General features: G+C 44.3%; 1 protein-coding gene and 1 long non-coding RNA gene across 2 annotated transcripts in view; both read left to right on the forward strand.

Moving 5' to 3' along the window:
• The first annotated feature begins 990 nt into the window (after positions 1-990).
• LOC140249974 (uncharacterized) lies at positions 991-4,966 on the forward strand. The gene is made up of 3 exons (XR_011903098.1): positions 991-1,329; positions 1,580-1,635; positions 4,913-4,966. It is a non-coding gene; the product is annotated as an uncharacterized lncRNA (long non-coding RNA).
• A 3,180-nt stretch (positions 4,967-8,146) lies between these two features.
• The window catches only part of KIZ (kizuna centrosomal protein), a 45,615-nt gene continuing 28,233 nt past the window's right edge, over positions 8,147-25,528 (forward strand). The window contains exons 1-6 of the mRNA XM_072332273.1: positions 8,147-8,277; positions 10,036-10,098; positions 11,728-11,884; positions 15,351-15,440; positions 19,789-20,296; positions 23,198-23,351. Coding sequence (XP_072188374.1) covers positions 8,189-8,277; positions 10,036-10,098; positions 11,728-11,884; positions 15,351-15,440; positions 19,789-20,296; positions 23,198-23,351 — 1,061 coding nt within the window. The 5' untranslated portion in view covers positions 8,147-8,188. The remainder of the gene's footprint in view (positions 8,278-10,035; positions 10,099-11,727; positions 11,885-15,350; positions 15,441-19,788; positions 20,297-23,197; positions 23,352-25,528) is intronic.

The raw sequence follows: 25,528 nt of genomic DNA on the forward strand, positions 1-25,528 counted from the left end.
AATTAACGGCGAAGGAGAAAGACGATCCGTCGGTGAGTCCATTGTGAGATCCCAGGTAGAATGAAGGACGATTTAATTGGTCCTCGTTAAGAAGAGCTATTTTTCTAAGATGGAGAAAAGGCCTCGTCTTCGACACTTTTTTTCTTAATTGGGGTTGTGTACGCGCCGTTTAGTCAATGCTTAGAAAAGACTCCGCTCCTTATTCTTTCATCATATTTTCTAATACGGATAAATAAATAGGGCGACTAATGCGAGCGGTCTCCCCCCCGACCTCTGAAAGACCTCAGCAGCGAAATGATGTTTCGAGCTCCTTTCGTCACATCCAGTATGCGCTGCCTTTCAGCTCTCCGCAGCCCAAACAAAAGCCATACAACAATATCAATTAATCATGCAGCAGGCAAACAAGGAGATTTATTCCACTACAAATAGCCTCACAGAGAGACGCTGAATGGGCTTGATTAGCATGAGAAAAGAGGAGCAAAACTCCACAGTTCAACAGCTAAAGAGCAATTTGATGGGGCTGGGATCGGGAAATTACTTGATTAGCGGCTGCAGGAGGAGAAGGCGCTCGGGACGCGAGTCCGGGGAACTGGAAGGGGCTGCGGGGGGAGGGGAGCAGGGCTGGCTGCCTTCGCCCTGTGCAGGGGAAGCCCGGCTTTCATGCGGCCGGTTCGCCCCGGAGGGAGTCCAACCGGGTTCTCCCGAAGCTTCCGTTCGAGCAGAACGATAATAAACTGGCTTTAAGGAAGGAAAATCCTAAGAGTAATAAAGCAACGTCCCGGCCTGTGGCTGGCTCGCCTCCTTCCCGGCTTGTTTCGTTTATCTCACATTTAATGAGCGAAAGGTAATAGAGAGGGAAAGGTACAAAAATAGTGTAAAAAAACAGAAATAAGAGGGAATAATAAAAAAAAAAAGGGGGGGGGGGGAGGGAATTAAAAAAAATAGAAGAAGAAGGGAAGAAAAAGAAAGAAAAAAGAAAGTGGCATCGGGATAGGAAGGAAGGAAGGAAGGAAGGAAGAATGGGCACAAAGCAGTGCACGTCGGGTTTAGTAATCCGGGCAGGAATTAGCGGGCCCGGCGCTCTGCTTCACGGCGTACTTCGGGAGGGGTGGAGGGAGAATAAAACAAAAGAAAGCAAAAAAAGAAAGGAAAAAAAACGAAGAAGAAGAAGCCGGAGCCAAAGGAGTCGCTCTGCAATTTATTCCAATGGGTGGCTTTTAAGAAGCTGGCAATTTGAGACGGCTGGGTGTTATTTAGTGCAATATGAAATCAAATGATCCTATTTCTCAAATAACAGTGTCCATGAGGAGAAGCGAACGCGCTGAAAAGGTAATTGGTTCCTGATGATATCGCCATTACAAACCGGTCCCGGCCTAACCGGGGGCTGCCGGCATGGGGCGGGGGGGAGGGGGCCGGGGGGTGATGCCCGGGGGGTCCCCAGCGTGAAAACCGCGAGGTGTTCATCCCCGCCCGGGTGGGATGAGCAGGGAGGATCGGGCAACATCCTAACTGCCTTTTTGTTTGTTTGTTTGTTTGCTGCTATTCTCTCGTTACCGATGGGATCCTGCGGCTCCCCCAGGCTGCCCGAGCTCCTCCCGTAGCCGGACACGGCCCCGGCGCTGCTGCGGTGCCCAGGTAAGCGGAGTTGGGGGAGGGTTTCGAGTAGAGCGGCCCCTGGTCTCCGTCACCCGTGTGCCCGTGGGCGCCCAGGTGAGACAACAGCCGAGAAGCAGCAGGGTTAAGGCTCTCGTTCTTTCCCTCAACGCCTGTGCCCAGCAGCACGTTGCTTCGGGAAAACAGTCGGGGTTTAAAGGAGCGAGAGCGTCCCTTTTGCTGACCGCGTTCGCTGCGGCTCTCTCCCCGACCGCGCTGCCCTAAAGCTAAAAGACGCCCGAATGAAATCGCTGCGGGTAAACGTGGGAGAAAGGAAATTAAATTCATTAATAAAAAATAATAATAATAATAATAATAGAGAGAAGGTGAAGGGAAGCAGAGGAGGAGGGGAAAGGGGGGAAACAAAAACAAAAACCAAGAGGCGGTGATCACGGTTCGCAGAGAAGAGGAGGAGAGAAGCGAGCGGGACCTACCTGAGCCGCTGCCCCGGGCGCTGCCGAGCCCTCTCTGCCCGCATCGCACCGTACCGCACCGCCGCGCCGCCTCAGCCCCCGCCCGCGGCTCGGGGGGTTTCTTTCGTTGGTTTCTTTCCTCTTTCGATAATCACCATTACAACAGACGGGATTAAAACGCTCGCGGCTCTGCTACACCGAGAAGCTTTAGGAGCGGAGGTTCGGGAGGCGGTTTTGCCGTCGCTCCCGAAAATTACCCTCACGTCGATTTTCGGGTGGAGGATTTTTTTTTCCCCCCTTTCTTTCTTTTTCTTTTTCTTTTTCTTTCTGGTCTCTTGTTCGGGGCTCAGAGGGAGTTGTTTGGTTGCTGTTCTTTCCTTTTCCTTCTCTCTCTCTCTTTGCTTTTAGCATACGCTTAAAGAAAAAGCCTTTGCCCGACTCAGCACCCATTCCGCTCATCCCCTACTGAAGAAAGCAGCCCTGGGGGTGCCGATGGGGGTCCCGCGGTGCCGGGGAGATTGCCCGGGGCACTGTGAGGTTTCCAGCTCCCTATCTTTCCTATGAATGGTCGCACAATTGTGATTAAACCGTCGGGGTGTTGCCCTGAAGAGCTTCTGAAGTTGCCTCGAACTTTGTTTGTTTGTTTGTTTGATTCCATGCTTCCATTTATTGACAAAATAAAGAAATTCATCCACAGTCCCCGTAGGCAAATGTGTAGGTTCGCGAAACGCTCGCTTTTAAGTCAGTTTTGGAAATAGCAAGCAGGGATGTAATCCTTAGGATGTGAGAAAAGGGGCTCGGGATAAGCCAGACGGTGACTGTTGCACGTGAGTTCTGGGTTTATTTTTCAGCAAAATAAAAATAAAAGAAAAAAAAAAAAACCCAAAAAATAGGAATGAGGGTTTTTATGTCTGGAGGGAGAACAAAGGCTTGCTCCTTGCAAAGTTTGCTGGACCGCTGCTGTTGGACATGAGTGTCCCCATCAGCACCGGTGCTGTGCACATCTACTTCCAGGCAAAGCATGTTGGACTTTAAGCTTGTAAGTCAGCCCAGAGAGGCAGACCCTTGCTATTCACACATCCTACCTGGTTATCCTTTCTACTACTTGGAGAGTGCTCTGAAATTAGTTTCAGCCCCGAACACACCACCGTTGGAATATTTTCAGTCTGTTCTCAAGGTGTTTTAAGGGCCTCTGCTTCAGGTTCCTGTTGAGATTTGGTGTGATTTTTTACCACTGCTAGCCAGAAAATGGAGTGCAGAGGGCAGGGCCCCGTGATGTTGAGCACTGAACAGACACAGTTTAATTAATTTAACAGTCCTATGCTTGTTCTGCTTTTCGAATGAATGAGTGCTTCATACGTACGGACCATTTCATTCATCCCAGGAATAATATTCTATACAGAATGGAGGGGAAAAGTAATAAATCACAGTAAACCAGCATGAGAGTGAAAAAATATCATGTCTTCTCAAAATTAGATTTCAGAGAAAGAAATTAAGAGAGACGGCATAAAGCTGTCACCCTAAGAGACATTCAGACCAGCTCTGCTGCTCTAGCAATTCATGGGGTCCACACACACAGCTCCACACCTCATGCAGAAGGAAAAACAGAAGCGGGAAAGACAGAGAGCATACCATTGCCGGAATGCAGTTCTGATCTGAACATCACTCCAGCACGAGGGAACACACTTTTTTTTCATGCATGATGTTTGCTGCTGTGCTCACTTTTTGTCCTAAAGTCGCCGATGACTCCCAAAGGCTCATGCTGAAATACAAATATCTTTTAAGAGGGTTTAAGTATTTTGGTTTACTGCAGTCCTCCAGAGAGAGGCTGTGTTTGTAAACCCATGCAGAGAGCAGCACCTTGCTGCCCCGGGGCAGTGGTGAGGAGCAGCCATAAAACTTCACCTCCATCCCAAACTGCACCAACCTGCAAAGCTCATCCAAGTGCCTCCCTTTGTTTCAAGCCCTTGTAGCTTGGAGCACTTGTTGAACCTGACGACAAGTGCATCAAAGTGGCTGGCAATTATGAAATAAACAAATATCATTTGAGGCATTTTGGAGCCGAATCCAGTAATACATAGATTAGCTTATTGATGTTGTTATCGTGCCGAATATTATTCATACTGCTGATATTTCTGCTGTGCAGTAGCATTCCATACTCAGCACACACCACATTATCTCGCTATGCAAAAAGGCTTCATTAATCACACCAGACAATGGGCCAGGCATTCTCCCTTTGAGCAGGGAGTTTTGGATCTTCAGTCTTTTCACCTTACCTAAATGCCTCATCCCTGCCAGCATGGAAAGGCAACTCTTCAGAACAGATCACTCTCAAATGTGGTGCTAAAAGGGAAATGTTATCGTGTTCTGTTGAAAGAGTTTCTCGCTTGTTTTATATCCTCCTTTCAGTTTTTCATGATTTGTGGAGTAAAAGTGGGACAGGCAGCAGGCAGGAGGGGAATGTGCTCATAGTACTGCTGTTTTCCAGAGAGAGGATGCGGGCAACAATAATACAGTACCAATTCGCCTTGGCACCAAGGAGCAGGATCTGAAAGAGAGGCAGGGTGCTCCCGTCGATAGGAACACTCTCAGGTGCAGTCTCCTGTCCTCCTGCAATGACCCAAAGTGGCATAAGTTCTGCACAGAAGGACATCAGCATTGTTTCAGTCGGAGCAACAGAAGTCAAAGTAGCTGTTGCATAGGGCACTCCATGGTGCAAAGCAGGCAGATGATTTAAGATAAGACAGGACTTAAGCCCTTTGGTGGTTTGCTCTGCGTGGTCCGACTCAAATTCAGCCTCGCGTCTCACATCTCAGAAAACCTAAATTCAGTTCTTATTTCTCCAGGGACAGGGGAGCTCAGCACTGTCAATCGACTCGTCCCTCTTCAGACAACAGCAGCCACTTCAATGGAGACTAGAAGCTGCTGGTTAATTCCTCACGTCTACATCTCAAACTGCAGTGACCGTGAATCACTGAGACCCCAGATCTCCCCGATACCCTCTTAGACCTTGGAGCAGCCAGAGAAGGGCTGGGCGTATAGGATCCCTTCTGGTCCACTGACAACAACGTTACTAGAGACTTTCAATGATTTCAACAGGCCCTGGATAAGGCCCTTACATTCTTAATAAACACTGTATGGCTTTAAACACTGTATTCTTGTTCTTAAGTTTAGTATTAAATCAGCTGTTATCAGTGGCTCCTGTGTGAATGAGTTCTTGCTAGAGGAACTCATTTCACCTGTCCTGCTGGTAGCAAACACTGTGCTCTTGAGTAAGACAATGTCTTTTCTATTTATGCATCAGACGTGGGGAATAATAGGTTTCAAGAAACCGCAACGTTCAATAAAAGCATTTTATTACATTTAAATTTATTAAAATTTAAACATTAAATTCAACATGTTAATTACTGCTTCCACGCGTTGACACTGGCAGTCAGAAATGGATCCACACAACTGCTCTGCCGAGATATGTTTGCTGGTGTTATTTGCTCTTTGATTACTAATGTATTATTAGTGCTCTTCATTTGGGACTTGATTCATTAACAAAAAGACGTATATGGGCATTATGCAAATTTCTGTATGCCTTTTACATAGCTACCAGGGCCTGCATTATAAATCTAATTGGGAAAAAAAAAGAAGAAAGGAAAATATATTCAGGTCTGTCCTGGCTTGTGGGCAAGCTTCAGCCATACGTACAGCAGCTTCAGAAACCAAGGCAGAGCACAGAGGAAAAATCTCTTTTCAGAACACTGCTGGCTTCCTGCAGTGAAATCAAACAAAACCTCTGGTGAAGAACTGAGATCCCACAGCCAGATGATTGCTGCAGTGAGGTACAGCCTGCACCTTTCAGGGTGCTGCTAAACCTCCAGGGGAAAGCGGGATGCTAAAAGCACACGTGGCTTCCTTCCTAAATTAAAACTGATGGATAAAGCTGTAAGATTAGTGCACATCAATCCCTTCGTTTGAATTGAGAGATACCTTCATTTGGCAGCTATTGGAGGGGGGGTGAGGGGGGAGGGGAAAGAAACCCAACATCATTTTATTCAAAGTGCATTTAATAAGACAGAACGAGACAGATTTCTTTGACAGTTTTACAGCTCTTATCAGATTACATTAAAATTAAATTAAAACAATCTAAAAGAAGTGTTAAGTACTAAAGGGAGAGCACAAACAAAACACTTCTCTTTGTAAGGCTTTCAGGGACGGGGTACTGACGTTAGTTATCAGGGATGTGAGTAATAAGATTATTCTTCAGTCAATTACGAGCCGATCAGTGTCAGCACAGAGGATCACATCACAGACCTGGCTTAGAAAGCCTCAGAGGATGCAAGCACACCCCGCACCCACAGAATAAATGGTCAGGGGGCATAAGGTGGGAAATACACTGGAGGGGCCAGGCCACAGCTCCTCAGGACCCCTGGCCTCATGTTTGCTTGGTGCTGGGTCACAATCAGCAGGGCTGGTGTGGGCTGTGAGACAAACCATGCGGTCCTAAAGGTCCCACCTCTGAGACTGGACAGTTGATTCCCTTTCAGCAGAGACCTGGAAGTCATGGTTGGGGGAATAACATTTTCCAGTACGTAAATATAATATATGTTCAGAGCTTCTGATGGCAATAGAAGTGTTTGAAAATTTTGATATTATTTTAGCAAGCACAAATATTTTCAAAAGCAGTTTAGTCTTCCAGAACCAAGCCTGGTTTGTCACCAGTACTGCCTTGACAAAGCCAAATTCTTTGCCTGTTTTGAAAAATAACAAAATTGTAGTATATGAAAGTGTTTTCTTGTTCAAATGCCATGTAGCATTTGACAGTTTTCTGCACCGACAATCAGCGATGCATTCAAAGTATGTGTCAGGCTGACAGGGTGTTTCATGGCTGACATTTGTAAATAACAAGTTTTTAGTGTCTCACCTCAGTGTCAGAGAGGAGATTATTTACTTTGACGTAGATATTAGCAATACGAGCTCTTGCTAGGGATGCAATAAAAAGAAGCAAGCAATTTAACTATGAATCTGCTATGAAAACCTTATTATTTCCAAGCAGCCAAGGAGCTGCTCCAGTTGGAGTGGTGAGACCCCACACTGAGAAGCGGTGGCTGAGGCAGGGTGGCTTCCATCCACATCTTAGGGGTAAAACTATCCAGCTTTGGAAACTCAAGCAAGGCCAGACCTATATTTCTTCTGTTGTCTTTTGTTAAGATGTGAAACGGTGCTGTGGTGAGGTCTCAATGACACGTACTTGCTTTCAATAAATAGAAGAGAGAGAAAGAACAGTAGATCCTTTATTACGAGTGCATTTCATGTGAATTCAATAACAAAAGGCTCCCAAATCTGCAAACACTTTGCATATGGATTTTCTTGAGTAGACACGCTCTTACACCAGCTACAGCCTTCTGTATCTTATTGAGCCATTTATTTATAGCAGATATGCAGAGGCTAAGCCAGAGAGTAGTTATGATTATTCGAGTGACAGAAGCTAATTTGGGGGCTGTTATAAGTACTGCTGCATCACTCCAGCAGCGGCTCTGCTGTACATTTAAGTCTGGAGGACTGAGTTCAAGGCTGCAGGCAAATGCTGCCCCGTGGGCACAACATCTGGCAGAGGTCCCGTGTGTGGGGTTATCACTGTGGGGGATCAGAGCTCTCCTGAGGCTCTGGGTTTGATGAGCTCTGCATCCAGACCCCTCACAGCTCCGCTGCCCTTCTCTGGACACTATCCAAGCCCTCAGTGCCTTTCTCGCAGTGAGGGCCCAGCACTGAGCGCAGCACTCGAGGTGCGGCCTCATCCAGGCCGTCCAGATCCCAGAGGGCGGCGGTCACGGCTCGGGCTGGAACTCAGTGCCGGAACTCAGGGCGTACTCAGCGCTGTCAGACGAGGTTTCGGGTGGTGCCGTGCGGGGTTGTGCTCGGTGCCGCCCGTGGGACAGCAGCAGCTCGATACACACTGAGTTAACTACGCTCTAACCCGCAGCTCCACTCTCCACACAACACAATTCCAACCCGCTCTTCCCCCCCCCCCAATCCGCACATCGCAGCGCGGCCTTCCGGGGCGGGGCGGGCGGGCGGGCGGCGCGGGGCAGGGCGGGAGCCGTTGCGTTGGCCACGGCCGTAAACAGCGCGGCATGAGCGAAGCGGGCCGAGCGCCGGGCCCTGAGGGCTCTCCGTCCCACAGCCGGCAGCTCGGCGGCCTCCTGCGGTGCCTCCGAGACAGGTGAGGGGCAGCGCCGCGGGGAGCGGGCCGCGGGCGGAGCTCGGAGGGCCGGGTTTGGATGCTGAGGAGAACGAGTGCGGTGAGGCAGGGCTCGGTAGTTGATTTCGTGTCAGGTTCTATGGAGGTTCTCTGTTCTATGGAAGGATTGCGTCGTATCCAAGTGCTTCACGATTCTCTGTGTACTTATCTCTACAGGGTGTCATCCAGCAGTACTGTTCCTCCTGCATTGTGGATGCGGGGCTGAAGCACAAAGAGGCTGAGGCCTGGTATTGCAGAAAGCATTGAGGCATCTTAGTCCTGCTGGTTTAAATGGGAGGTGAGGGATCAGATATCGCTACAGGTCGATGCCTGGTGGAATGGCAGAAATTAGGCAGAGCTTGTAGCTGAGCAGGGAGTTTTAATTCTGCTTTCAAATCCCAAGCTGACCCTCTTTTTTTTTTTTAGGCTGAAGAATCAGGGTTGTTTGAAAATGAGCCCCCTGCATCCTTACAAAGTTCAGCAGTGTGCTGTTTTTGCCCATTTGGGAAGGAAGTTTGTAACTGATCATTTGCTTTAACCTAATGTGAATAAAAGTCCCAGGCTGAGAGCTTTGTTCTTCAGGTAAAAAGGTGATGTAGTAACAGAGTGGCCAAAAGTAATCCTTGTATTCCTTCAGGCTTCACTCCTGTGACTGACACCAAAAGCTGCATTAGAACAACTCCAGAATTTGGGCAAGCAGTGAGGGCTTCCACTTCATTGCATGAATAGAGCAAAGCAGCGTGAGCCTTGTGGTTTGCTGTTCCAGGCATTTATAATACTCAGATGCTGAGAGGCTCTCACATGACAGTTTCTACATTTCTTTATCTTCCTTCTAGAGAAGATCTGAATTACATACTCAGGTGCTACCTGTGTATCTGCAGGACAGACCAGTGAGTGGGATGTTGGCAAAGCACGCTGGGAGAAAGGAAGCAATCTTAGATGAACTAACAACGTGCTGCCTATGGTACTGGGGAATGAGAAATAGGAGAGATGCCAATGGCATCTGCTGACTTTTACATCCATCAGGATATCACAGTGTTCTTCATTGAGTCAGGAAAATTACTTCTAGAAGTGTAAAAACAAGATCTTGAAATCTGTTTTTGCTTAGCTGTCCATCATGTAAAAGGAAATTGAAAGGATGAGATCCCAGATGAAGCATGGCTTTTAAATTGCATACATGACATGAAAACGTAATCTTGCTTCAGACCGTGGCAGGATCAGATGGGTAAAATGGATGCCTTCTGTGGAGGAGGAAGGCTTTCCTTGCTTTCCTCTGTGCGGGGCAGCTGGGAGGAGGTGAATGTGCATGGCTGTGACATGAAGTTGTTCATAGGGGAGCACAGGCACATGGAAAAGCATGCCTGGCCCCGTGTGTGCATACAGACTTGTCCACATCACTCTCAAATGCTCAGCCTTCCTAGCTAGTACAAATTTGTGTTAATTTTTTAATATAAAAAAACAAACAAAAAAACCCATAAGGAATGTGCTTTGATTTATAACATGCAGGGTTTTAATGCGAGTTTACTGGAAGCCCTTGACTTATCAGTTGTTTATTTTTGCCCATGGGATGGTTTCTTGCCGTCAGAAATGGTTTGTGGTTATTAAGTAATATTATCACCGTTATTCATTTCTCCTTCTGAAAACAGAGGGGTTTTCCCTGTGGCTTATGCCCATGTGTGCTTTGGGTATTTAAATTATGAAATAATTGTGTCTTATCATGTGTTGTATGTTTTCTTTCAGTGAAACCAGAAGGCTAGAATTGGAAAGGAAGCTGATGGAATACAAACGTTCCGATGCATACCTGTAAGCCTAATTGAAAGACTGGTTGCTTTATTTCAGTTACAAAGACTTCAGTATCATGGAGTGCTTACAGAGTGTCACTCAAGGGACTTCTGTAACTGATTTTATATTCATATTTTTAAGTGCAACAGAAGATTCAAGCCTTGAAGTTATTGGTGAAATAGCTTATGACAACATAGCTACCTTGCTATGTTAATACTGAATGTTACTATCTTAATAACTGGCATGCATGTTAGTTTTGTGCAATGTTTGTGAAGTCATTGTAGTGTGAAATATAGGAAGTGTTTCCTCCCTCACGCTTCGTGCTACAGTTATTGTGTCACAGGATGCCTGAAAGTTTTAGGAAGTACTAAAGGATATTCTAGGTTCTAAGTTTGCTCCCTGGATTGTTTCTGCATTATCTCTTTAATGTAAGTTACACATTGGGGGGGGGGGGGGGGAGGGAGGGCGCAAAAGGAGGAGCTTAAAAAGCCATGTAGTCTCTTAATAATTGTGTTTATCTCAAGGCTTCTCCTCTTTTCCTCTCTTCTTTTATACATAAGCCATGAAATTTCTGTCCCCAGAAGCTTAGACAGAAGGGTAGCAGTTTCTGGAACTGATAGCACTCCAGTGAGTGTACGAGCATCAAAAGATCCTGGCTTTCCCATGTCCTGTGTAGTTCTGAGGGGATTATGAGTTTGAGAAGTATTGAAACATAGATCTATTTGTAAAGGAAAATAGTAGGAAAGGGGCATGTTGTTTCTTTGAAACAGCGGCTGTAATGTCTGGATGGATGGATGGAAGTCTCCTAAGATGCTGGGAAAGGCATCTGGAATTCTAGTGAGGAGCAGAATTTCAGGCATTCTTGTTTATAGTGCTTTGGGTTTGTTTGTTTTTCTTTGAGTGTTTTTTATAAAGTTCATAGAAGTGGCTTTTCAATTGTAGCTCAAATGTACAGTGGGTAGGTACAATCATGGCTGAATCCCTCAGGGCTCGGCTGAATCCCTCAGGGCTCTTCTGAAAGAGGGCCTTTAAAACATCAAAATGTAAATACAAGAAAGAAGCAAGTCTGAGCAGGTGAGGCTACATAATGTGCTTTATTTTGGGAGTTATTTTAATCCAATGGATTGGCTGCCCCTGCTTCACACTTCCCCTTTGTAGACGTTAATACTCATCCATCTGCTTTGTGATAAGACAAGAAGATAGGTCTGGTTGAAAGCGAATCTGTTTGTTTGGGTGGGTGAGAAATGATTTAGGTGGATTTTCACCTGGATTGCTCTTGGCCCAATTTGCTATGTGGATGCAGAGCAGGTAGTATCAGCACAATGAAAGAAGGAAGGCTTGGAGCTGGTGCAACATGGATTTAGGTTGGCAGCCTTAATTCACACTTTGACTCACAGTATGCATTCTAAATATCACTTTCATTTTAGACACATATATTGCATTCATGCCAAACAAACTTTAAAATTTAAATAAATATCTGTCCCTTTGAGCAGCAAAAGTTGTGTAACTGTAGGTTAAACGGCTTATTGTATAACGTAGCTTTGGGCAGTCCCTATACCAGAATTCTGTGTCTGAAGAGAAGTGGTTATAATAGATGTGTTGGTTTTAATTTCCTACTGTTTAAGTACAGTTTCTTTTTCCTCCCCGTAGAATGAAACTAAAATATGTGAAGCTGAAAAAGTACTTGGAAGAAGTAAATGAACGACAAAAAAGAGCTCTTCTACGAAATCAGATGTTCTTAAATGAATTCAACGAGTTTGAAGCTCGCGTGAAAGCTTCAAGTTCAGAGCTGATTGAGAAGATGGAAGTAACTTTTCTAGAAGACTTACTAATATAGTACTTACTGTTATTACAGGGGTTGCTAAACTGGTTTTGTCTGTCTATTTTGGATGTTGGTCTAACTTCATCCCCTATTTTAGAGTGTTCTAAGTGGCAACATTTGGGAGTTATCATTAACATTATCTAGGTTAGGTCAGGAAAAGGACTCGAGTTGTAACATTTTCACAAAGACTTTGTTATAAAAGCCTTAGTAAGATATAATTTTATTACTTAAAAAGTCTTTATGCATTTCCTTGAAGTTATTTCAGGGTGTGATTGCCCTAAGTAGCTATAGCTAGTTTTACTCCTGCTTATCATGCTGTTTTCATCAACTGAGGTGTCACTGTCTCCTAGTAAAACAAATTACCCTGTTTGAACTGTTTGGGCTGAAGTAGATCTATGAGTTGCTATTGGTTCTATTTACTAAACAATTAGTTGGTGGTACTTGAATAGTGGTAAGAAAAACAGCTTCTTTCAGAACCATTGCATCTCTCAGGTCGTTTAATAGTTTTGTATGTAAACAGTTCTGGTTCATTTGCTTTCAGAGCTGAAAAATGTTGAACTTTTATTCTGGGTCGGTGAAGTAAAAGTCAAGCAGTGGTGTTTCATCACATTGCATAATTGAAATGTAATTATTTTGTGTCACTATACTAAGGGATGTTGCAAGGCAATATGGATTGGAAGTGATCTTAGGTGTAAAAAAGGTAAGATGATATGCCGTTGATAGATGGAGTCAGTCAGATTTCAGAGAGCTAAAAGTGAAAACATCTTATAGGGAAAGAAGTGTTCTTTACTCCTGCTAAGAGAAGTAGTGTTCTTTAAAAGCATCTGGCAGTGGTGTTCATGCAGCTGCAGGTGTTTTGTTTTTCATTTTAGACTTGCTAGAATAAAGGAGGGGAGGAAACAGGTGATGTGTTTTAAGCCCCCGTTTGATGCTGACACAATACTGTGTGGTTGTCTACGATCCAATTGTGATTACTTTTACTTCTCTGAAGTGCACTTTGAATTCAAACTGGAGCAACCTTATCCCAGTGTACTGGTTTCCTCCTATTCCCCATTCAGGGATGATCCATGCAGATTCATCTGAGATAGCAGAACATAGCATGAAATCCTTTTAAAAGGAGCTATTATTTTTGGAAGCACTATTAGAACATAACCTGAAGTAGGGATGTAGCAGCAGCAGCATGCTTTATTTTTTTCTTCCTTACTGTCTGGTTTGGCTTTCACTCATTGCATTGCAGCAAAGGGAAGAAAGCCAGTGCCTGCAGTACTTAGAAAAGTTCATTTCGATAGATAAATGTGCAACTTGAAATGTGAGCCTGTTCTTTGGAAAAAAAATCTTTAATCCTTTATTGATATTAACGTTAATGGAGTGTTTACTCCTCTTTGAATCTTTATAAGCTTTGTCATGCCAGCCTAATGTGATAAATCCTATAAAGAAACTTTGTACCATGGTTTAAGAATTTTTCTTTTTTCAAGTTAGTTGTCTCTGATTTCAGGAAACCTTGTTTTTGCATGAAGTAGAATGAGTAGTTGGCCCATGTTAGTCTTAATGCAATATATTAACCCTGCCCTCCACTCTTCATCTTAAAGTATATAGCCCCAATCTCTTTTCTCTCTTCATATAGGAGATTTTTATGGTTGTAATAATTTTTAATGCTTCTTCTGGAATGCCTTTAGAGAAGGGGACAATGAGAACTTTTTGTGTTGATTAACACTCCTTTAAAACACCATTGGGTTTGCACTGGGGTTTCTGGTTCAGAAGGTTGCTTTTGTGTTGTCATTGACCTCAGCGCACAGAAGAGGTGACCTGAGGCTGTGATAGCTGCCCTCCCTGCTGATGGAAGTAAGGAAGCTCTCTGAAGGTGCTGATTGACTTCCACTCTCAAAACCAGTTTGGCAGCCCCATCCCATGGCTGCATACCATATTCTTAACTGCCTTGCCCAGCTACATCTCATTCAGTGTCTGCTAACTTCCTTTTTAAGCCTGCTGGGTTTGGTGACATTCACAGAACAACTTTTCCTAGCTTTAGCTCGGTAATGTGTAGTTCAGAGACTGTCAGAGATGTGGGCATGTGAGTCATCTGTGCTGCATTTTTGTGAGACTGGGAATATCTTGATGCTAGATTTATTCATTTATTTATTTTCTCCTTCCTGAGCAGCCCTAACGCCTACTTGTTTGCCTTTCCCTCTTCAGTAGGTTATGTTGGTGTGAATCCCAGTTGTCCCTTGGGCTGATCTACACGCAGTGTTTTCATTCGCTGCTTCCATGTTGGTGCTTCTGTGCTATCTATTTTGCTTTTCTTATTTTAGGCTTATTTTTTCTCTGAGCTGTTGAACAAAGCACAGATTACATACCGTCTGTGATGCAGTTATAAAAAGGCCCCTTGTTGTGGATTATTTAAGAGTTACAAAGTATGTCATCATTTAATCTATTAGGGAAGTGCACTGACAGGAATTACCTTTTGCGTAATTTGGGGGGGCGGGGAGGGGACAACAACTTGGTTGTGAGAGATTTGGTGATGTTTGTTATTCTTTCTCATTTGTGTGACTGCATTTTGTTCAGTAGTTTTTGGGAGTCTGTGTAAAATCACGTAAGCTTTTGGGAAAATCCAGGACTTATATTTGAGTTTCTTTTGAGCATCTTTAGTTCTCTTGTGATGAATTTCTGTTTCTTAGAAGTTAATGTTTATGATTGTATGAGCAGCCCCTATTACCTGGAAAGCGAGGCTTGCTGAGTGCACAGTTGGAATGAAGTGAGAGGCTGGCTAAGTTAATTGTTCTGAAGATTTATCTTCATGCATATTACCTGATGCAGAATAGGCATTGAAGTGCTTTCATTGAGTACCAGTGTTACTTGTTATTGGTGTTTACAATTACTAACAAACAGGATTAATTATAGGTGCTGCATATGCCTGGCTTTTAAGCAGTAGTCCTACTATGAATGCATTACATTTGGTCAATTAAGCATTGTAGTGGAGGTGAGGGCGTTTTATGCTGTTGTTTGTTAGTGACACTACAGCAAGTTGCCTTTCATGCTGGGTTGTTCTTCGTAACATTTGCCATGTTTTTTTTTTCCTTAAAGTAGCTCCAAGAGTTACAAGGTGATGTACACAACCCAAATTCTGAATTTCATTGGATTCCCAAGCAGTGAAGTTGTCTGATAGAGTGGGAATAACTTGATGTACTCAGTCAGAACTTGGCTTTGTAACATTTGAGTCAACAAGTTATTGCTATTTTGTAGGCTTTTAGATGAATGAATAATGGTCCATGATCTCCAGCAGTTATTTGTTTATTTACAAGCCTTGTCAGTTGTTCAGGGGAGTGAGAACAAAGACCAAGTGAAAAAGGATGCTTTATGTTCACAAATACACCATTTGCAAAGTGATATTTGCTGATTTGTGCTTTGTTTCTTTTGGCCTTCCATGTAACGTAATGGATTTGTTCATGTTTAGGTACGGTATGGAAGAGAAATTAAAAGTGGGCTGTCGTTTCAAGAGGGTCACTTGACACAAGGTGACAAGGAAGAAGGATGCAATGAGCAGGTAATGTGGAGGTGGTGGTGGGGGATAAAAATGTGTGTTATTCCCATGATGTTCTTTCCACCGAGCGACTGCGTTAAGAGGCAGATGCTGCTAAGCAGCCTTTACGTGGGGATTTTGTGTTGTCAGCTGTAGTGTGAAATATTGTTTAGAGCCTGAGTGAAGTAGAGAACGTGGGTAAAAAGTGCAATTATTTCAATCAAAGAGCTAGAATTAAAAAGGAAGGGGGACTCTGAGTGTTCATTGTCATCTTTGTGTCGGTTTTTGTAATTTCTGTGCTGCATAATGTGAAAAAGGTATTGACCAAGCAGGAATTGTTCTTAATGAACAGTAATTTAAAAAATGCAGCTATTGATTCTCGTAGTGTATTTATAATTTTATGTTTTGACCTTTTCTCAGAAGAAGGAAAAAGAGATTGCCTATCTAAGTAACAGACAAAAAGACTGACAAGGAATACTTAAATATATTCTGCTATATATCTGCAGTAATGCAGACTTCTAATCCCTCCTCCTATCTCCATATAAATGATACAGTTCAAGACCATAGCTGTTTTCTTCACTAAAAGCAGTAAAGCTCTTTTAGATGAAATGTCTAAAAACATCTTGTAATAACTTGGAGCATGCTGGCAAGAGTAGTCACTTGTGACTATGTGTGAAACCCCCTCAGCTAGTCGATATTGTAATAAGCAAAAATGGTAGCATCACTCCATTATTCAGAAAAGCCAACAGCATGCTTGTCCCTTAGGCTACAGCATTCATTAAGAAAAGCTTACTGGGCTGAAAGCTGGAAACAGATGATAACGGGATATGATTTTCATATTTAATGCATTCCTTGGAAGAGTATGTGTGCTGCAGATTGATAGAAGAATCAACTGCTACTTTACTAAAAGACTTTCTAGTTTGCCCTATAGCTACCGATGGAATCATTCAGCCAAGAAATTAACTTTTTCTCCTTTTACCTGCTTTATATATCTGCTAAGCAGGCTGCCTGGCTGCCAGTAAATGTTATTATGCAGTTAAATGTTTGGTATTTAAGACTCTTATCAGAAAAGAAACAGAGGCCACACTATTTTGTTTTTATAGTAGGAGGAAGGTTTTTGGTTTTCTTTCTTCAGTGCATTAGCAGTCGTTAATCTGAGTTTATAGGAAGTTTTCCCCATAGATTAAAAAGTTAAAAACCTTGAATTTAGAGCATTCTTTAAACTGTAATATACAAAGCAATGAACCCGCGCAACCTTGACCTATATAGGCAGGCCTCCAGCAGTTTGTGAATTAGGTTTTTAATTCAGACGTGTGGAAAAGGTGAGTTCAGTTCTGAATGCTGGATTCTACAATTAAAAGTGGTTGGTAGGGAACATGCAGTTTCTGACCTATAGAAAAGTTGTTTTCACATCCATACTGGAACATCACAGGATTCTGAAAATATGGTGGGCAATGCAAGATCTTGGTGTGTACCCAAATACGTACATTGACTTACAGTAATCTTGTTGGTGAACTTTCTTCACTCCCTGCTCCTTGCTTCTTTTCTCTATTCTTAAGTGTGAAGGTAACTTCAACTAGATAGCTCAGCTTGTGAACAGGTTATGATGCTTGGAGTCTCTGTGTAGTGTGTTGGAGACCAAGACTGACAATTATAGAACCCATTTTCTAGAGAAGGTCAGGATCTCTGTCACCCTAAAGCACCGGTGTGAATAGCTTGTATTTCTCGGAGCTGTTGGGTATACTTACTTTTGGATTCTACGTTTTGGGGGGAATCCTGAAGCTCAGAAATCATATACCCAAACAGAGGTCATCTAGAAAACTGTGGTTTTCCTTGACAAGGATTTAAGCACTAGTATTTTGAAGTCCTGTGTAAATGGCTGCCCTGTGTTACGTATTCTAGGAGAAGTGCTGTATTGGAGAGATTCTTGGTTGAAAGATTGGTATAATTTGGGGTTCTGAAATCCTTGTTCTATTTCAAATTATCTTATTATTTCAAATTGTCTTATTAACTGTCTTATTTCAAATAGGTCCTATTTCAAATTGGAAATGTTTTCTTGAAATCCTTGGTCTTGTGCCTCTCGGGAATGCTGTGTCTTTGGGATGCTGGGTGTAGGATACCCTCCAGGAATATCTGAGTGGCTGAGCATCCTTCTGTAGGTCAAGGGTACAACCAGCTGAGAGCAGTGCTTTGCCTCTGGAAGAGGCAGGCTTCTAGCACAGCTTCACCTTGCTTGCTGAAGTGGTCACTGCCAGCTGGAGGCACTACCTTCTTACACATAGTGATCGCAGAATCACAAAATGACCTGGGTTGGAAGGGACCTCAAGGATCATGAAGCTCCAACCCCCTGCCTGGCAGGGCCACCAAACTTCCGTGTTTGCTAGATCAGGTTGGCCTGATGGGAGGGATTTCTTTAATCATTTTTATTCTCTTCAAAGTACTTTAATAATAATAATAATAAAGGCTGTTAGTGGAGGAACAAGTGGGGAGCCTGCACATTCCCTCCACTCCAGAGCCAAAAAGAGTACTATGAGTGGGCTTTGTGAGAGATTTCATTTAGCTCCCAGCTGGAGTGACATGAAACTGAGAGTTTTGTTCACTGTTTTAGGTAGGTTGTCTACACGTTTTGCTTTTGGTGGTAAAAGCTGTACCTAGGCCAACTTTATCTGTTATACGGTTGCTCCAAGGACACAAAGGCAGTGAAGAGTTGTTTTTCCCTGTAAACAAGAAGGAGGCTGCTGGAGATGTACTTCTGCTAAAGCTCTGTAAAGCACTTGGACCTGATTGAATTGCATTTGTTTTGGAACACTAAACTCAGGAGCTGCTAAATCCACACAATACCTGCTAGATGTGTTTCAAAGCAGCAAGTCCAAGCCCCCAGAAGTAATTAGGAGGAATCCAAGAGCAGTGGTGATAGAATAAGCTGTGAACTTGATCTCAGTAGCAAGCCTTTACTTCTTAAAATAACTTCATGGCTTTTTGTTCTGCTTCTTGTTAGGTGGAATTTGAGCTTTTTAATGAAACGGACGCACACTAGACAAGATGCCTTTGTTTCCCTTAAGCTGGGCTTGGCAGCTGACTTTGTGTGGTAGGAGGAGGTCAGCCAGCAAGAGAGAGGAGAGGGGTGTGGAGGTGACTGTTAATTGCCCTGCTGTGATTTGGAGCTGAAAAGCAACCTGTCCTTAGTATGAACAATGGCATTGTGGTTGCTAATTTTGGCTTTGCATAAACTGGCAGTGACCTTCTGGTAGTGGTAAGTTTTTTTTTTTTTCCTGGTTGAGTAAGCTTTCAAAGAGTGGGGAAAAAAAAAGTGCCAAGACACAGGAATGTAGAAGTGGAGCATTTATAGTGTTGGAACAATTTTTATGCAGGTTCAGCAGAGTTCTTGGGTGAAAGTGTCATTTAAAATGTTTCTGCTCAGTTCCCAAAGTTGTCTTGTGCAAAATACAACTCCACCTACTTGTTAGCTCAATCATTCTTCCTGTTTGGTGTGGGTCGGCTGGAGGAAAGAACAGAAGGGAATTAATCAAATTGTTGTTTGGCTGTGTTGGGTTTTTTGGTGTTTTTGTTTTGGCTTCTTGTTTGCCTCAGTCTTCCGTGCTATGTTAACATGCAGCGAGCTGAGCTGGATATATAGATAGATGATGGCAGATGGAGATTTCAGACTCTCTGGGGACCCCTCCTTATCCTGTTGCCTGCTCAAGAAGACCCATCTCTGCCATGTTGCATGCCCAAGAACTCTTGCTGGTGCTGGTCCATTAGTAGACAAGACATAAGTGGAAAGCAAGTCAAATTCTAGCGCATACTTCACGCTGGCTTGGGTTGGCCAAGGAGGGTGGCTCTTAGTGGCTATGGCTGCATTCAGCAGCCAGTGGGCTCTGCAGGATGACGGATGGCTAAGGACAGTGTCAGAGGTGGGATCTAGGACTCCAGCATCAGCTCTGCAGCTGATCCAACAAAAAGGGTGCACAGAATGAAATGACAACTTGATGGCAGCTGGCACTATTCCTGCAGTGTGGGAGATGATGCTCATCATCTAATGGTAGTATTAGCCGTATTGAAGGATTGTTTTTTGGCAGATACTTTCAATGAGCTGTGCTTATTTTCAGATGTGGTGGGTAACTTGTACCAGATGTATTGGGTTCCACCTTTGCTGATCTCTAGTGGGAGCATGGGCTGTAGAATTTCACAGAGAGAGCGTTCGCTATTTCCATTTACTTTAAAGAAAATGGACAGAAGAATGCGTTGTCTATGGAGAAAACTAATATAGTAGAAAAGTCCCTTCAGAAACTAGCACACAATCCTCAAGAAGCTTCATTTGCAGCATGCTACCTGTTTGATTCTTTAACCATTTTGTACCTGTGTCTTCCAGATGCCACAGGCTGCAAGGCAGGCAGGAATTCATATCAAGACAGCTGTGTCCAGGAGGTTGCATCACCCGGTGCCATTCTTCATGGGCCACTGCATGTCTGCCTGCAGTGTGCAGCAGGAACCCCCTCATCCTGCTGCCCGCCCCAGCAAGCTGGCGGCCTTGCATGGTGATGAGACAGACGGGCATCCCACACAAGTTGGTGGTAACATGCAGCATACCAATAAGCCTGATGAGCAAAATGGCAAGTCTGGCCTCCCCGTGGAGGAGAAGATGCCCATCAGAGACAGCAGCTTGCACAGCAGTCTTCTGAATTTTACAGAAGACAAAAATTCCACTGAGCTCTGCTCAGCATTACCCAATGGAGGACTTGTGCAGAGCAGGACTGCTGACTTAGCAAGTGATACATCAGTGAAGGAGGTGGTGACTCACGAGCACCTGGTAACAAGTGCAAAAGAAGTCTGTGAGCAACCTGTCCTCTTGGCACCTGCCCCTGAGCCCGGCATCTCTGGTATGTGGAACCTCTGCTCCAGTGTGCTGCAGCACACACACACATCACAGAATCACAGAATCACAGAATCACAGAATGACCCGGGTTGGAAGGGACCTCAAGGATCATGTAGTTCCAACCCCCCTGCCTAGCAGGGCCACCAAACATACGCCTATACTAGATCAGGTTGCCCAGAGCCCCGTCCAACCTGGTCTTGAACACCTCCAAGGACGGGGCATCCACAACCTCCCTGGGCAGCCTGTTCCAGGACCTAACCACTCTCCTAGTAAAGAACTTCCCCCTAACATCCAACCTAAATCTTCCCTCTTTTAACTTAAAACCATTTCCCCTAGTCCTGCTGTTATCAGCCCTTTCGAAGAGTTTGCTCCCCTCCTGGGAGTAAGTTCCCTTCAGGTATTGAAAGGCTGCAATGAGGTCACCCCGCAACCTTCTCTTCTCCAGGCTGAACAAACCCAACTCCCTCAGCCTGTCCTCATAGGGGAGGTGCTCCAGCCCCCTGATCATCTTCGTGGCCCTCCTCTGGACCCTTTCCAAAATCTCCATATCTTTTTTGTACTGAGGGCTCCACACCTGGACACAGTACTCCAGATGGGGCCTCACAAGAGCAGAGTAGAGAGGGACAATCACCTCCCTATCCCTGCTGACCACCCCTCTCCTGATGGAGCCCAGGATCCCAAACACATCCCAAACACACACGTGCATGCAGCTGCTGGGTTTTTTCCTACAACTCTTATACTTTGGTTGAAGAACAGTAAAACTCTCATTTGTTTTCTTCTTTTTTTGTTTTTCTCCTTTTTTTTTTTTTTTGTCTGTTTCCTCCTAGGCTTTTCATCAAAGGCTCACTAGGGGTGAAAGCTGCTGGATTTTCATTCCCTATCTGGGGCGTTTTGAGGCTCCTGCTCTCTGCTCACCCCTGACAGTGGAACACCTGCTGAATATCCCCTGTTCCAACTTCAGGGTCTTGGCTTTTTGCTTTTCAACCTGAGCAGACCAAAGTAGGGGAGAGGAGGAGGAAGAGGGTGGGGATGGGGATTGCAAAGCAAAAACTAGCAGCGAGAAGCTGAACCTGGACCTTTTGCATGGTGTCAGTCCTGCAGAGCCTTCTACAAGGCTGCCTTGTCCTGGCAGCCTGCTTAAGATGGATGTCAACTGTGAGAGGGTTCTCTACCCCACTGGATGATTATTCTGTAAAATAAAGCTTTGTCCCTCATTCATCCAAGGCATGCAGCTCTTCTAGTTGATATGAGGCTTGGTCAAGTCTAACTTGGGAGCTAAAAGAAAGCAAAGATTTCTTCACTTCTGTGTCTGCAATTGTCTCAAAGTTGTTTGAGCCTGTTTTTAAGACATTTAATGTCAACTTAATTTACTGGAAAAATAGGTAGTCTCTATTTTGGATTGATTTCATTCTTCAAATGCCTATTCAGAATAGTTCACTTCTGAAAACTGAATTTGCAAATGTAGACCAAGGATCACCACTTCCATGTAGGAGACTAGATTAACTATTATTTGTTCTGACTTGTTCCCTGCTTTCTTGAGGGATGTGATGCTTGTCTTCCAGCTGGGATGCACATGTATGGGAATGGAAGGCTGTGCTTAAAGGCTGCTTTTCACCATCTCACCTTTTCTTTTGCTGTCATGGCAAAATGTTTTCTCTCCTGCTTCATTTTGAAGTAAGCTATTAGACTTGTTCTTGAAATCACAGTGATGAAGATTTGTCTCTAAGAAACTGTTTCTTCCCTTGTTTGTTTGGCTTTTTTTCTGTAAGACCTAGCAGGAATATCTTCCCCTGCCCTGCCAGTTGATACAGCAATTTCTAGCTTTTGAGTTTTCCAAGGCATATAGGAAATGCTAAAATTGAGCTTTTCCTAGTGGAAACTAGTGGCAACCCTAATATGAAGGGATTCTTATCCTGTAACGATCATGGTCTTCCTTATAGTCAGTAACTGGCATCTCCATCAGATGATCTTCTGTGGATTTATTTTTTCTGACCTCCTTTCTTAATTTTTTTCTTTATTTTTTCCATTTCTTTATCCATTCGTAAATAACATCTGTCCTGATGTTGTCTTTCATCTGACATGCTTCTGTGTCACCACTGTCAGGCTTTGTATGGGGACAGAAGATCCTGGTGTAAGCTGCCATTTATCACAGCCCTCAAGAATTGGGGCCTCAGGGAATCTATGCCCAAGTTGAGCTGAATTGCTGGGTGCTGTACCACTAGTTGTGAATACTGTTTCATTCAAACCCATGGGAATTTCTGTGGCAATGCTAATACATAACTGCAGTGGTTGGTCATTTTTGTCATTTAAGGAAAAAGTGTTATTATTAGGCACAGTTTGTCTGTACTCTTCTTCTTTAGAAAAGATAACTAATATGCTGAGTATAAAAGCCACTGAAGTTTGTGTTTCTTCTGCAAGATTTAGAAGATGCGTCAGAAAGAAGGCTCTCCGGGTGTATTTCTCCTTGCTCCATCCCCTACCCTACTCCTCCCAACATGGGGAAAGTATTCTGAAGCTTTATCCTAAAAAACCTTTTTCAAGCTTGTCTGTTTCTTTGCTTCTCCTAAGGCAATGTGGGGAGGTAGGAGATGATTTTGGGGTAGTGATTTTTTTAAGTAGTGGCAGGGTTCATTGTGCCTGGTCTTGAGCTCTGGTTTCAAAGCCAAACTTGGGAGCATGGCCAGGGTCTGCCTGAACTCCCCCTTGCGAGGGAAGTGCAGAAGGACACGGAATGTTGGGAGGGGGCATGGAAATCCCAATGCAATCCCAGGCAGAGGGATGCTGGCTGCCACCTTTGAGGTGGGAGAGTGCACTAAGTAGCTCATCCTGTCCTAATTCCATACATGACAATTTACAGATTCTGCTAATGTTCTGGGAGTAATCTTGTTATTACTTGTTTTTCCAGGATCCCAATATAACCTGAACACCCAGCAGGCAGCCAGCCAGGACAGCGGCAGCAGCAGCAGCAGCAGTGCCCACCCACCAGAGAGCTCCTCTTTGCATCCACCCAGCTGCTGTTCAGCAGAGGATGAGCCCTTGGGCAGCTCAGTGCCTGATGGGTATGTCCTCATATCTCTTCTTCCTATATTTGTGTTCACGTCATGTTAGGGACCGCTCTCACTGTCAGTCCCTATTTTAATAGATGCCAGTTGAGCAGCTACTAATGGCCACCAATATACACTTGTGCAACTCTATCATTTCACATTTGCATCAGGCTGCTTGCTACAGAAACATCACCTAATTTACATCTAAATAGCTTACACACAGTTTTTGTTTTGCATGACACCTGTTAATCATAACATTTTGCAGGGAAGTTGCACAGGGTACTTGTCTTTGCTGGAGAAGTCATAGCTGAGCAGTGGTAATTTAACCTTTTGTTCTCTTCTGGTAGATGCGGGTGATGCCTAGCTGTTCAGGAGCTGACAAAAATACTGTGCAGTGCTCCTGAAGCCAGCTAAATTATAAGAAAGGTTTTACTGTTCGCTTTATCTCTGGAGCATGACTAAAACCAGAATGGGGAGTATCTCCTCTCACATCATGCTAAGCTGAATACCTTAGTTTCTCAAGGCCATGAAAGTGCCATCTCCACTGCTGTGTGTATCTGCAGAAGAGATCCAAATTTAAATTTGTTTCAATGGAAAACTGAAATGCAGATAAAGTTTCAGAAATGGCAGGCATGAAAGATGCCGAGGAGTGATACATAGCCTCTCTGTTGCTGAGTTGGTAACAAGTTCTTTCAAAGTCTGTCGTTCCGATGCACTTGAAATTCAGTGCGTGTTCCTGAGTCTTGCAAAGTAATTCATGAGCTGGAAGTCTTGAGAAGAAGTTTCCAAGTAATTAGAGCGTGGGCTTCGTTTATGTATACTGCTATGGAGGCGGTTTTGATGTCGTAGCTCAATCAACAGCAAGCAAAATCTGTGCTGTGTATCCCAGGTTTTTGGGGGAAGTGCTTTACTTCAGAGACACTGTTGTAAAGAGGTCTTTTTTGAGGCATAAGGAAAAGAAGTTGGCTTTTATTTTTTTTTTTTTTCCCCTGGGAAGTGTTTGTTTGTTGTATTTTACCACAGGGCAAGGCTTTTTCTCTCTCTCTCTCTCTCTCTCTCTTTTTTTTTTTTAAACTGAGTTTCAGCCTGCCTTTAGCAGCTGGAGGAGCACTAATCCTGATAACACTGTCAGGTTGCTAACCAAGGAGAGGCGATGCTGCAGGGAAAGGTCACTCTGTGCAGGCTGTGAGGCTCGCTGACAGCTCCTGGTGGGGCGATGCCACTTTGCTATCACAGTTATTAAAAATGGTGGCTGAACCAAAGCTCATTTGTGCCGCGGGGCATCTCCACACCCTGCGCTGCATCTGCAGAGCTTGATGGGATGCTGGTCCTGTGGGGCTACTCGTTTTTTGCCTAACCCCTCCGGTGGGCTCTGTCCTTTTGGCATTCCTCAGGGTATTCTGCCCTTTATTCTGGGGCTTAAAAATGGATGTGGAAAGGGTCTCTGAGAATTAGTGTGCAGAAAGATGATGACTATTTTAAGGCCGGTGTTGAAGGGGTGGAAAAAGGCAGAGCTTATGCCTGTGCTGCTTCAGCTGCATTGAAGAGGACTTAGCACAGATGGATTGTGCATTACAAAATGTAACACATAATTCAAGCTGTCAGCTTAATCAGACTGTTTCCAGGAAGCAACCTGTAAAAGAGAAGGACCTCTTGTTTGCTGACCTCTGATCCGTAGCCTGCTGCAGATTGTCATACATTTTGTTTTTCTTTATGCTGGTGTCCCTTCCTTCCCCTTCCCTTTTTATTATTGTATCCCTCTCAAGTGGCACCCTGGAAGGACCACCCAGGGGGAGGGAAACAATAGGAAACGAGCCGGCCGCTGAAATACAGGTTTTGTAAGACTTTGGGGGAAGAAAAAGCACTGTTTAACTGTGTATGCGATCTCCCTGGCATTGTTTAGCTGATCAGATGTCTAGGAAACTCCGCTCAATGCAGAGCAGCTCTCGCTTAATTGTTGGCCGTTGCTGAACAGACTGATAGAAAGCAAAACTTCTGCTGTATCTTAACGTAATTACAAAATAGTGCAGAACTTTTAGTCGGTGAAGCGAGGCTGGCTGCGTAGCTGTCGGCTTCTGCACAAAAACCTGGGTGTGCAGCCAGGTTCCTCAGGGCTGCTGGAGGCCTGAGCTGGAAACTGCCACACAAAGCGGGCAGATTTACCCTTGGGATGGCTCAGTCTGCTTTACTTC

Source organism: Excalfactoria chinensis, chromosome 3 (genome assembly GCF_039878825.1).
Source record: "Excalfactoria chinensis isolate bCotChi1 chromosome 3, bCotChi1.hap2, whole genome shotgun sequence".
Lineage (NCBI taxonomy): Eukaryota > Metazoa > Chordata > Aves > Galliformes > Phasianidae > Excalfactoria > Excalfactoria chinensis.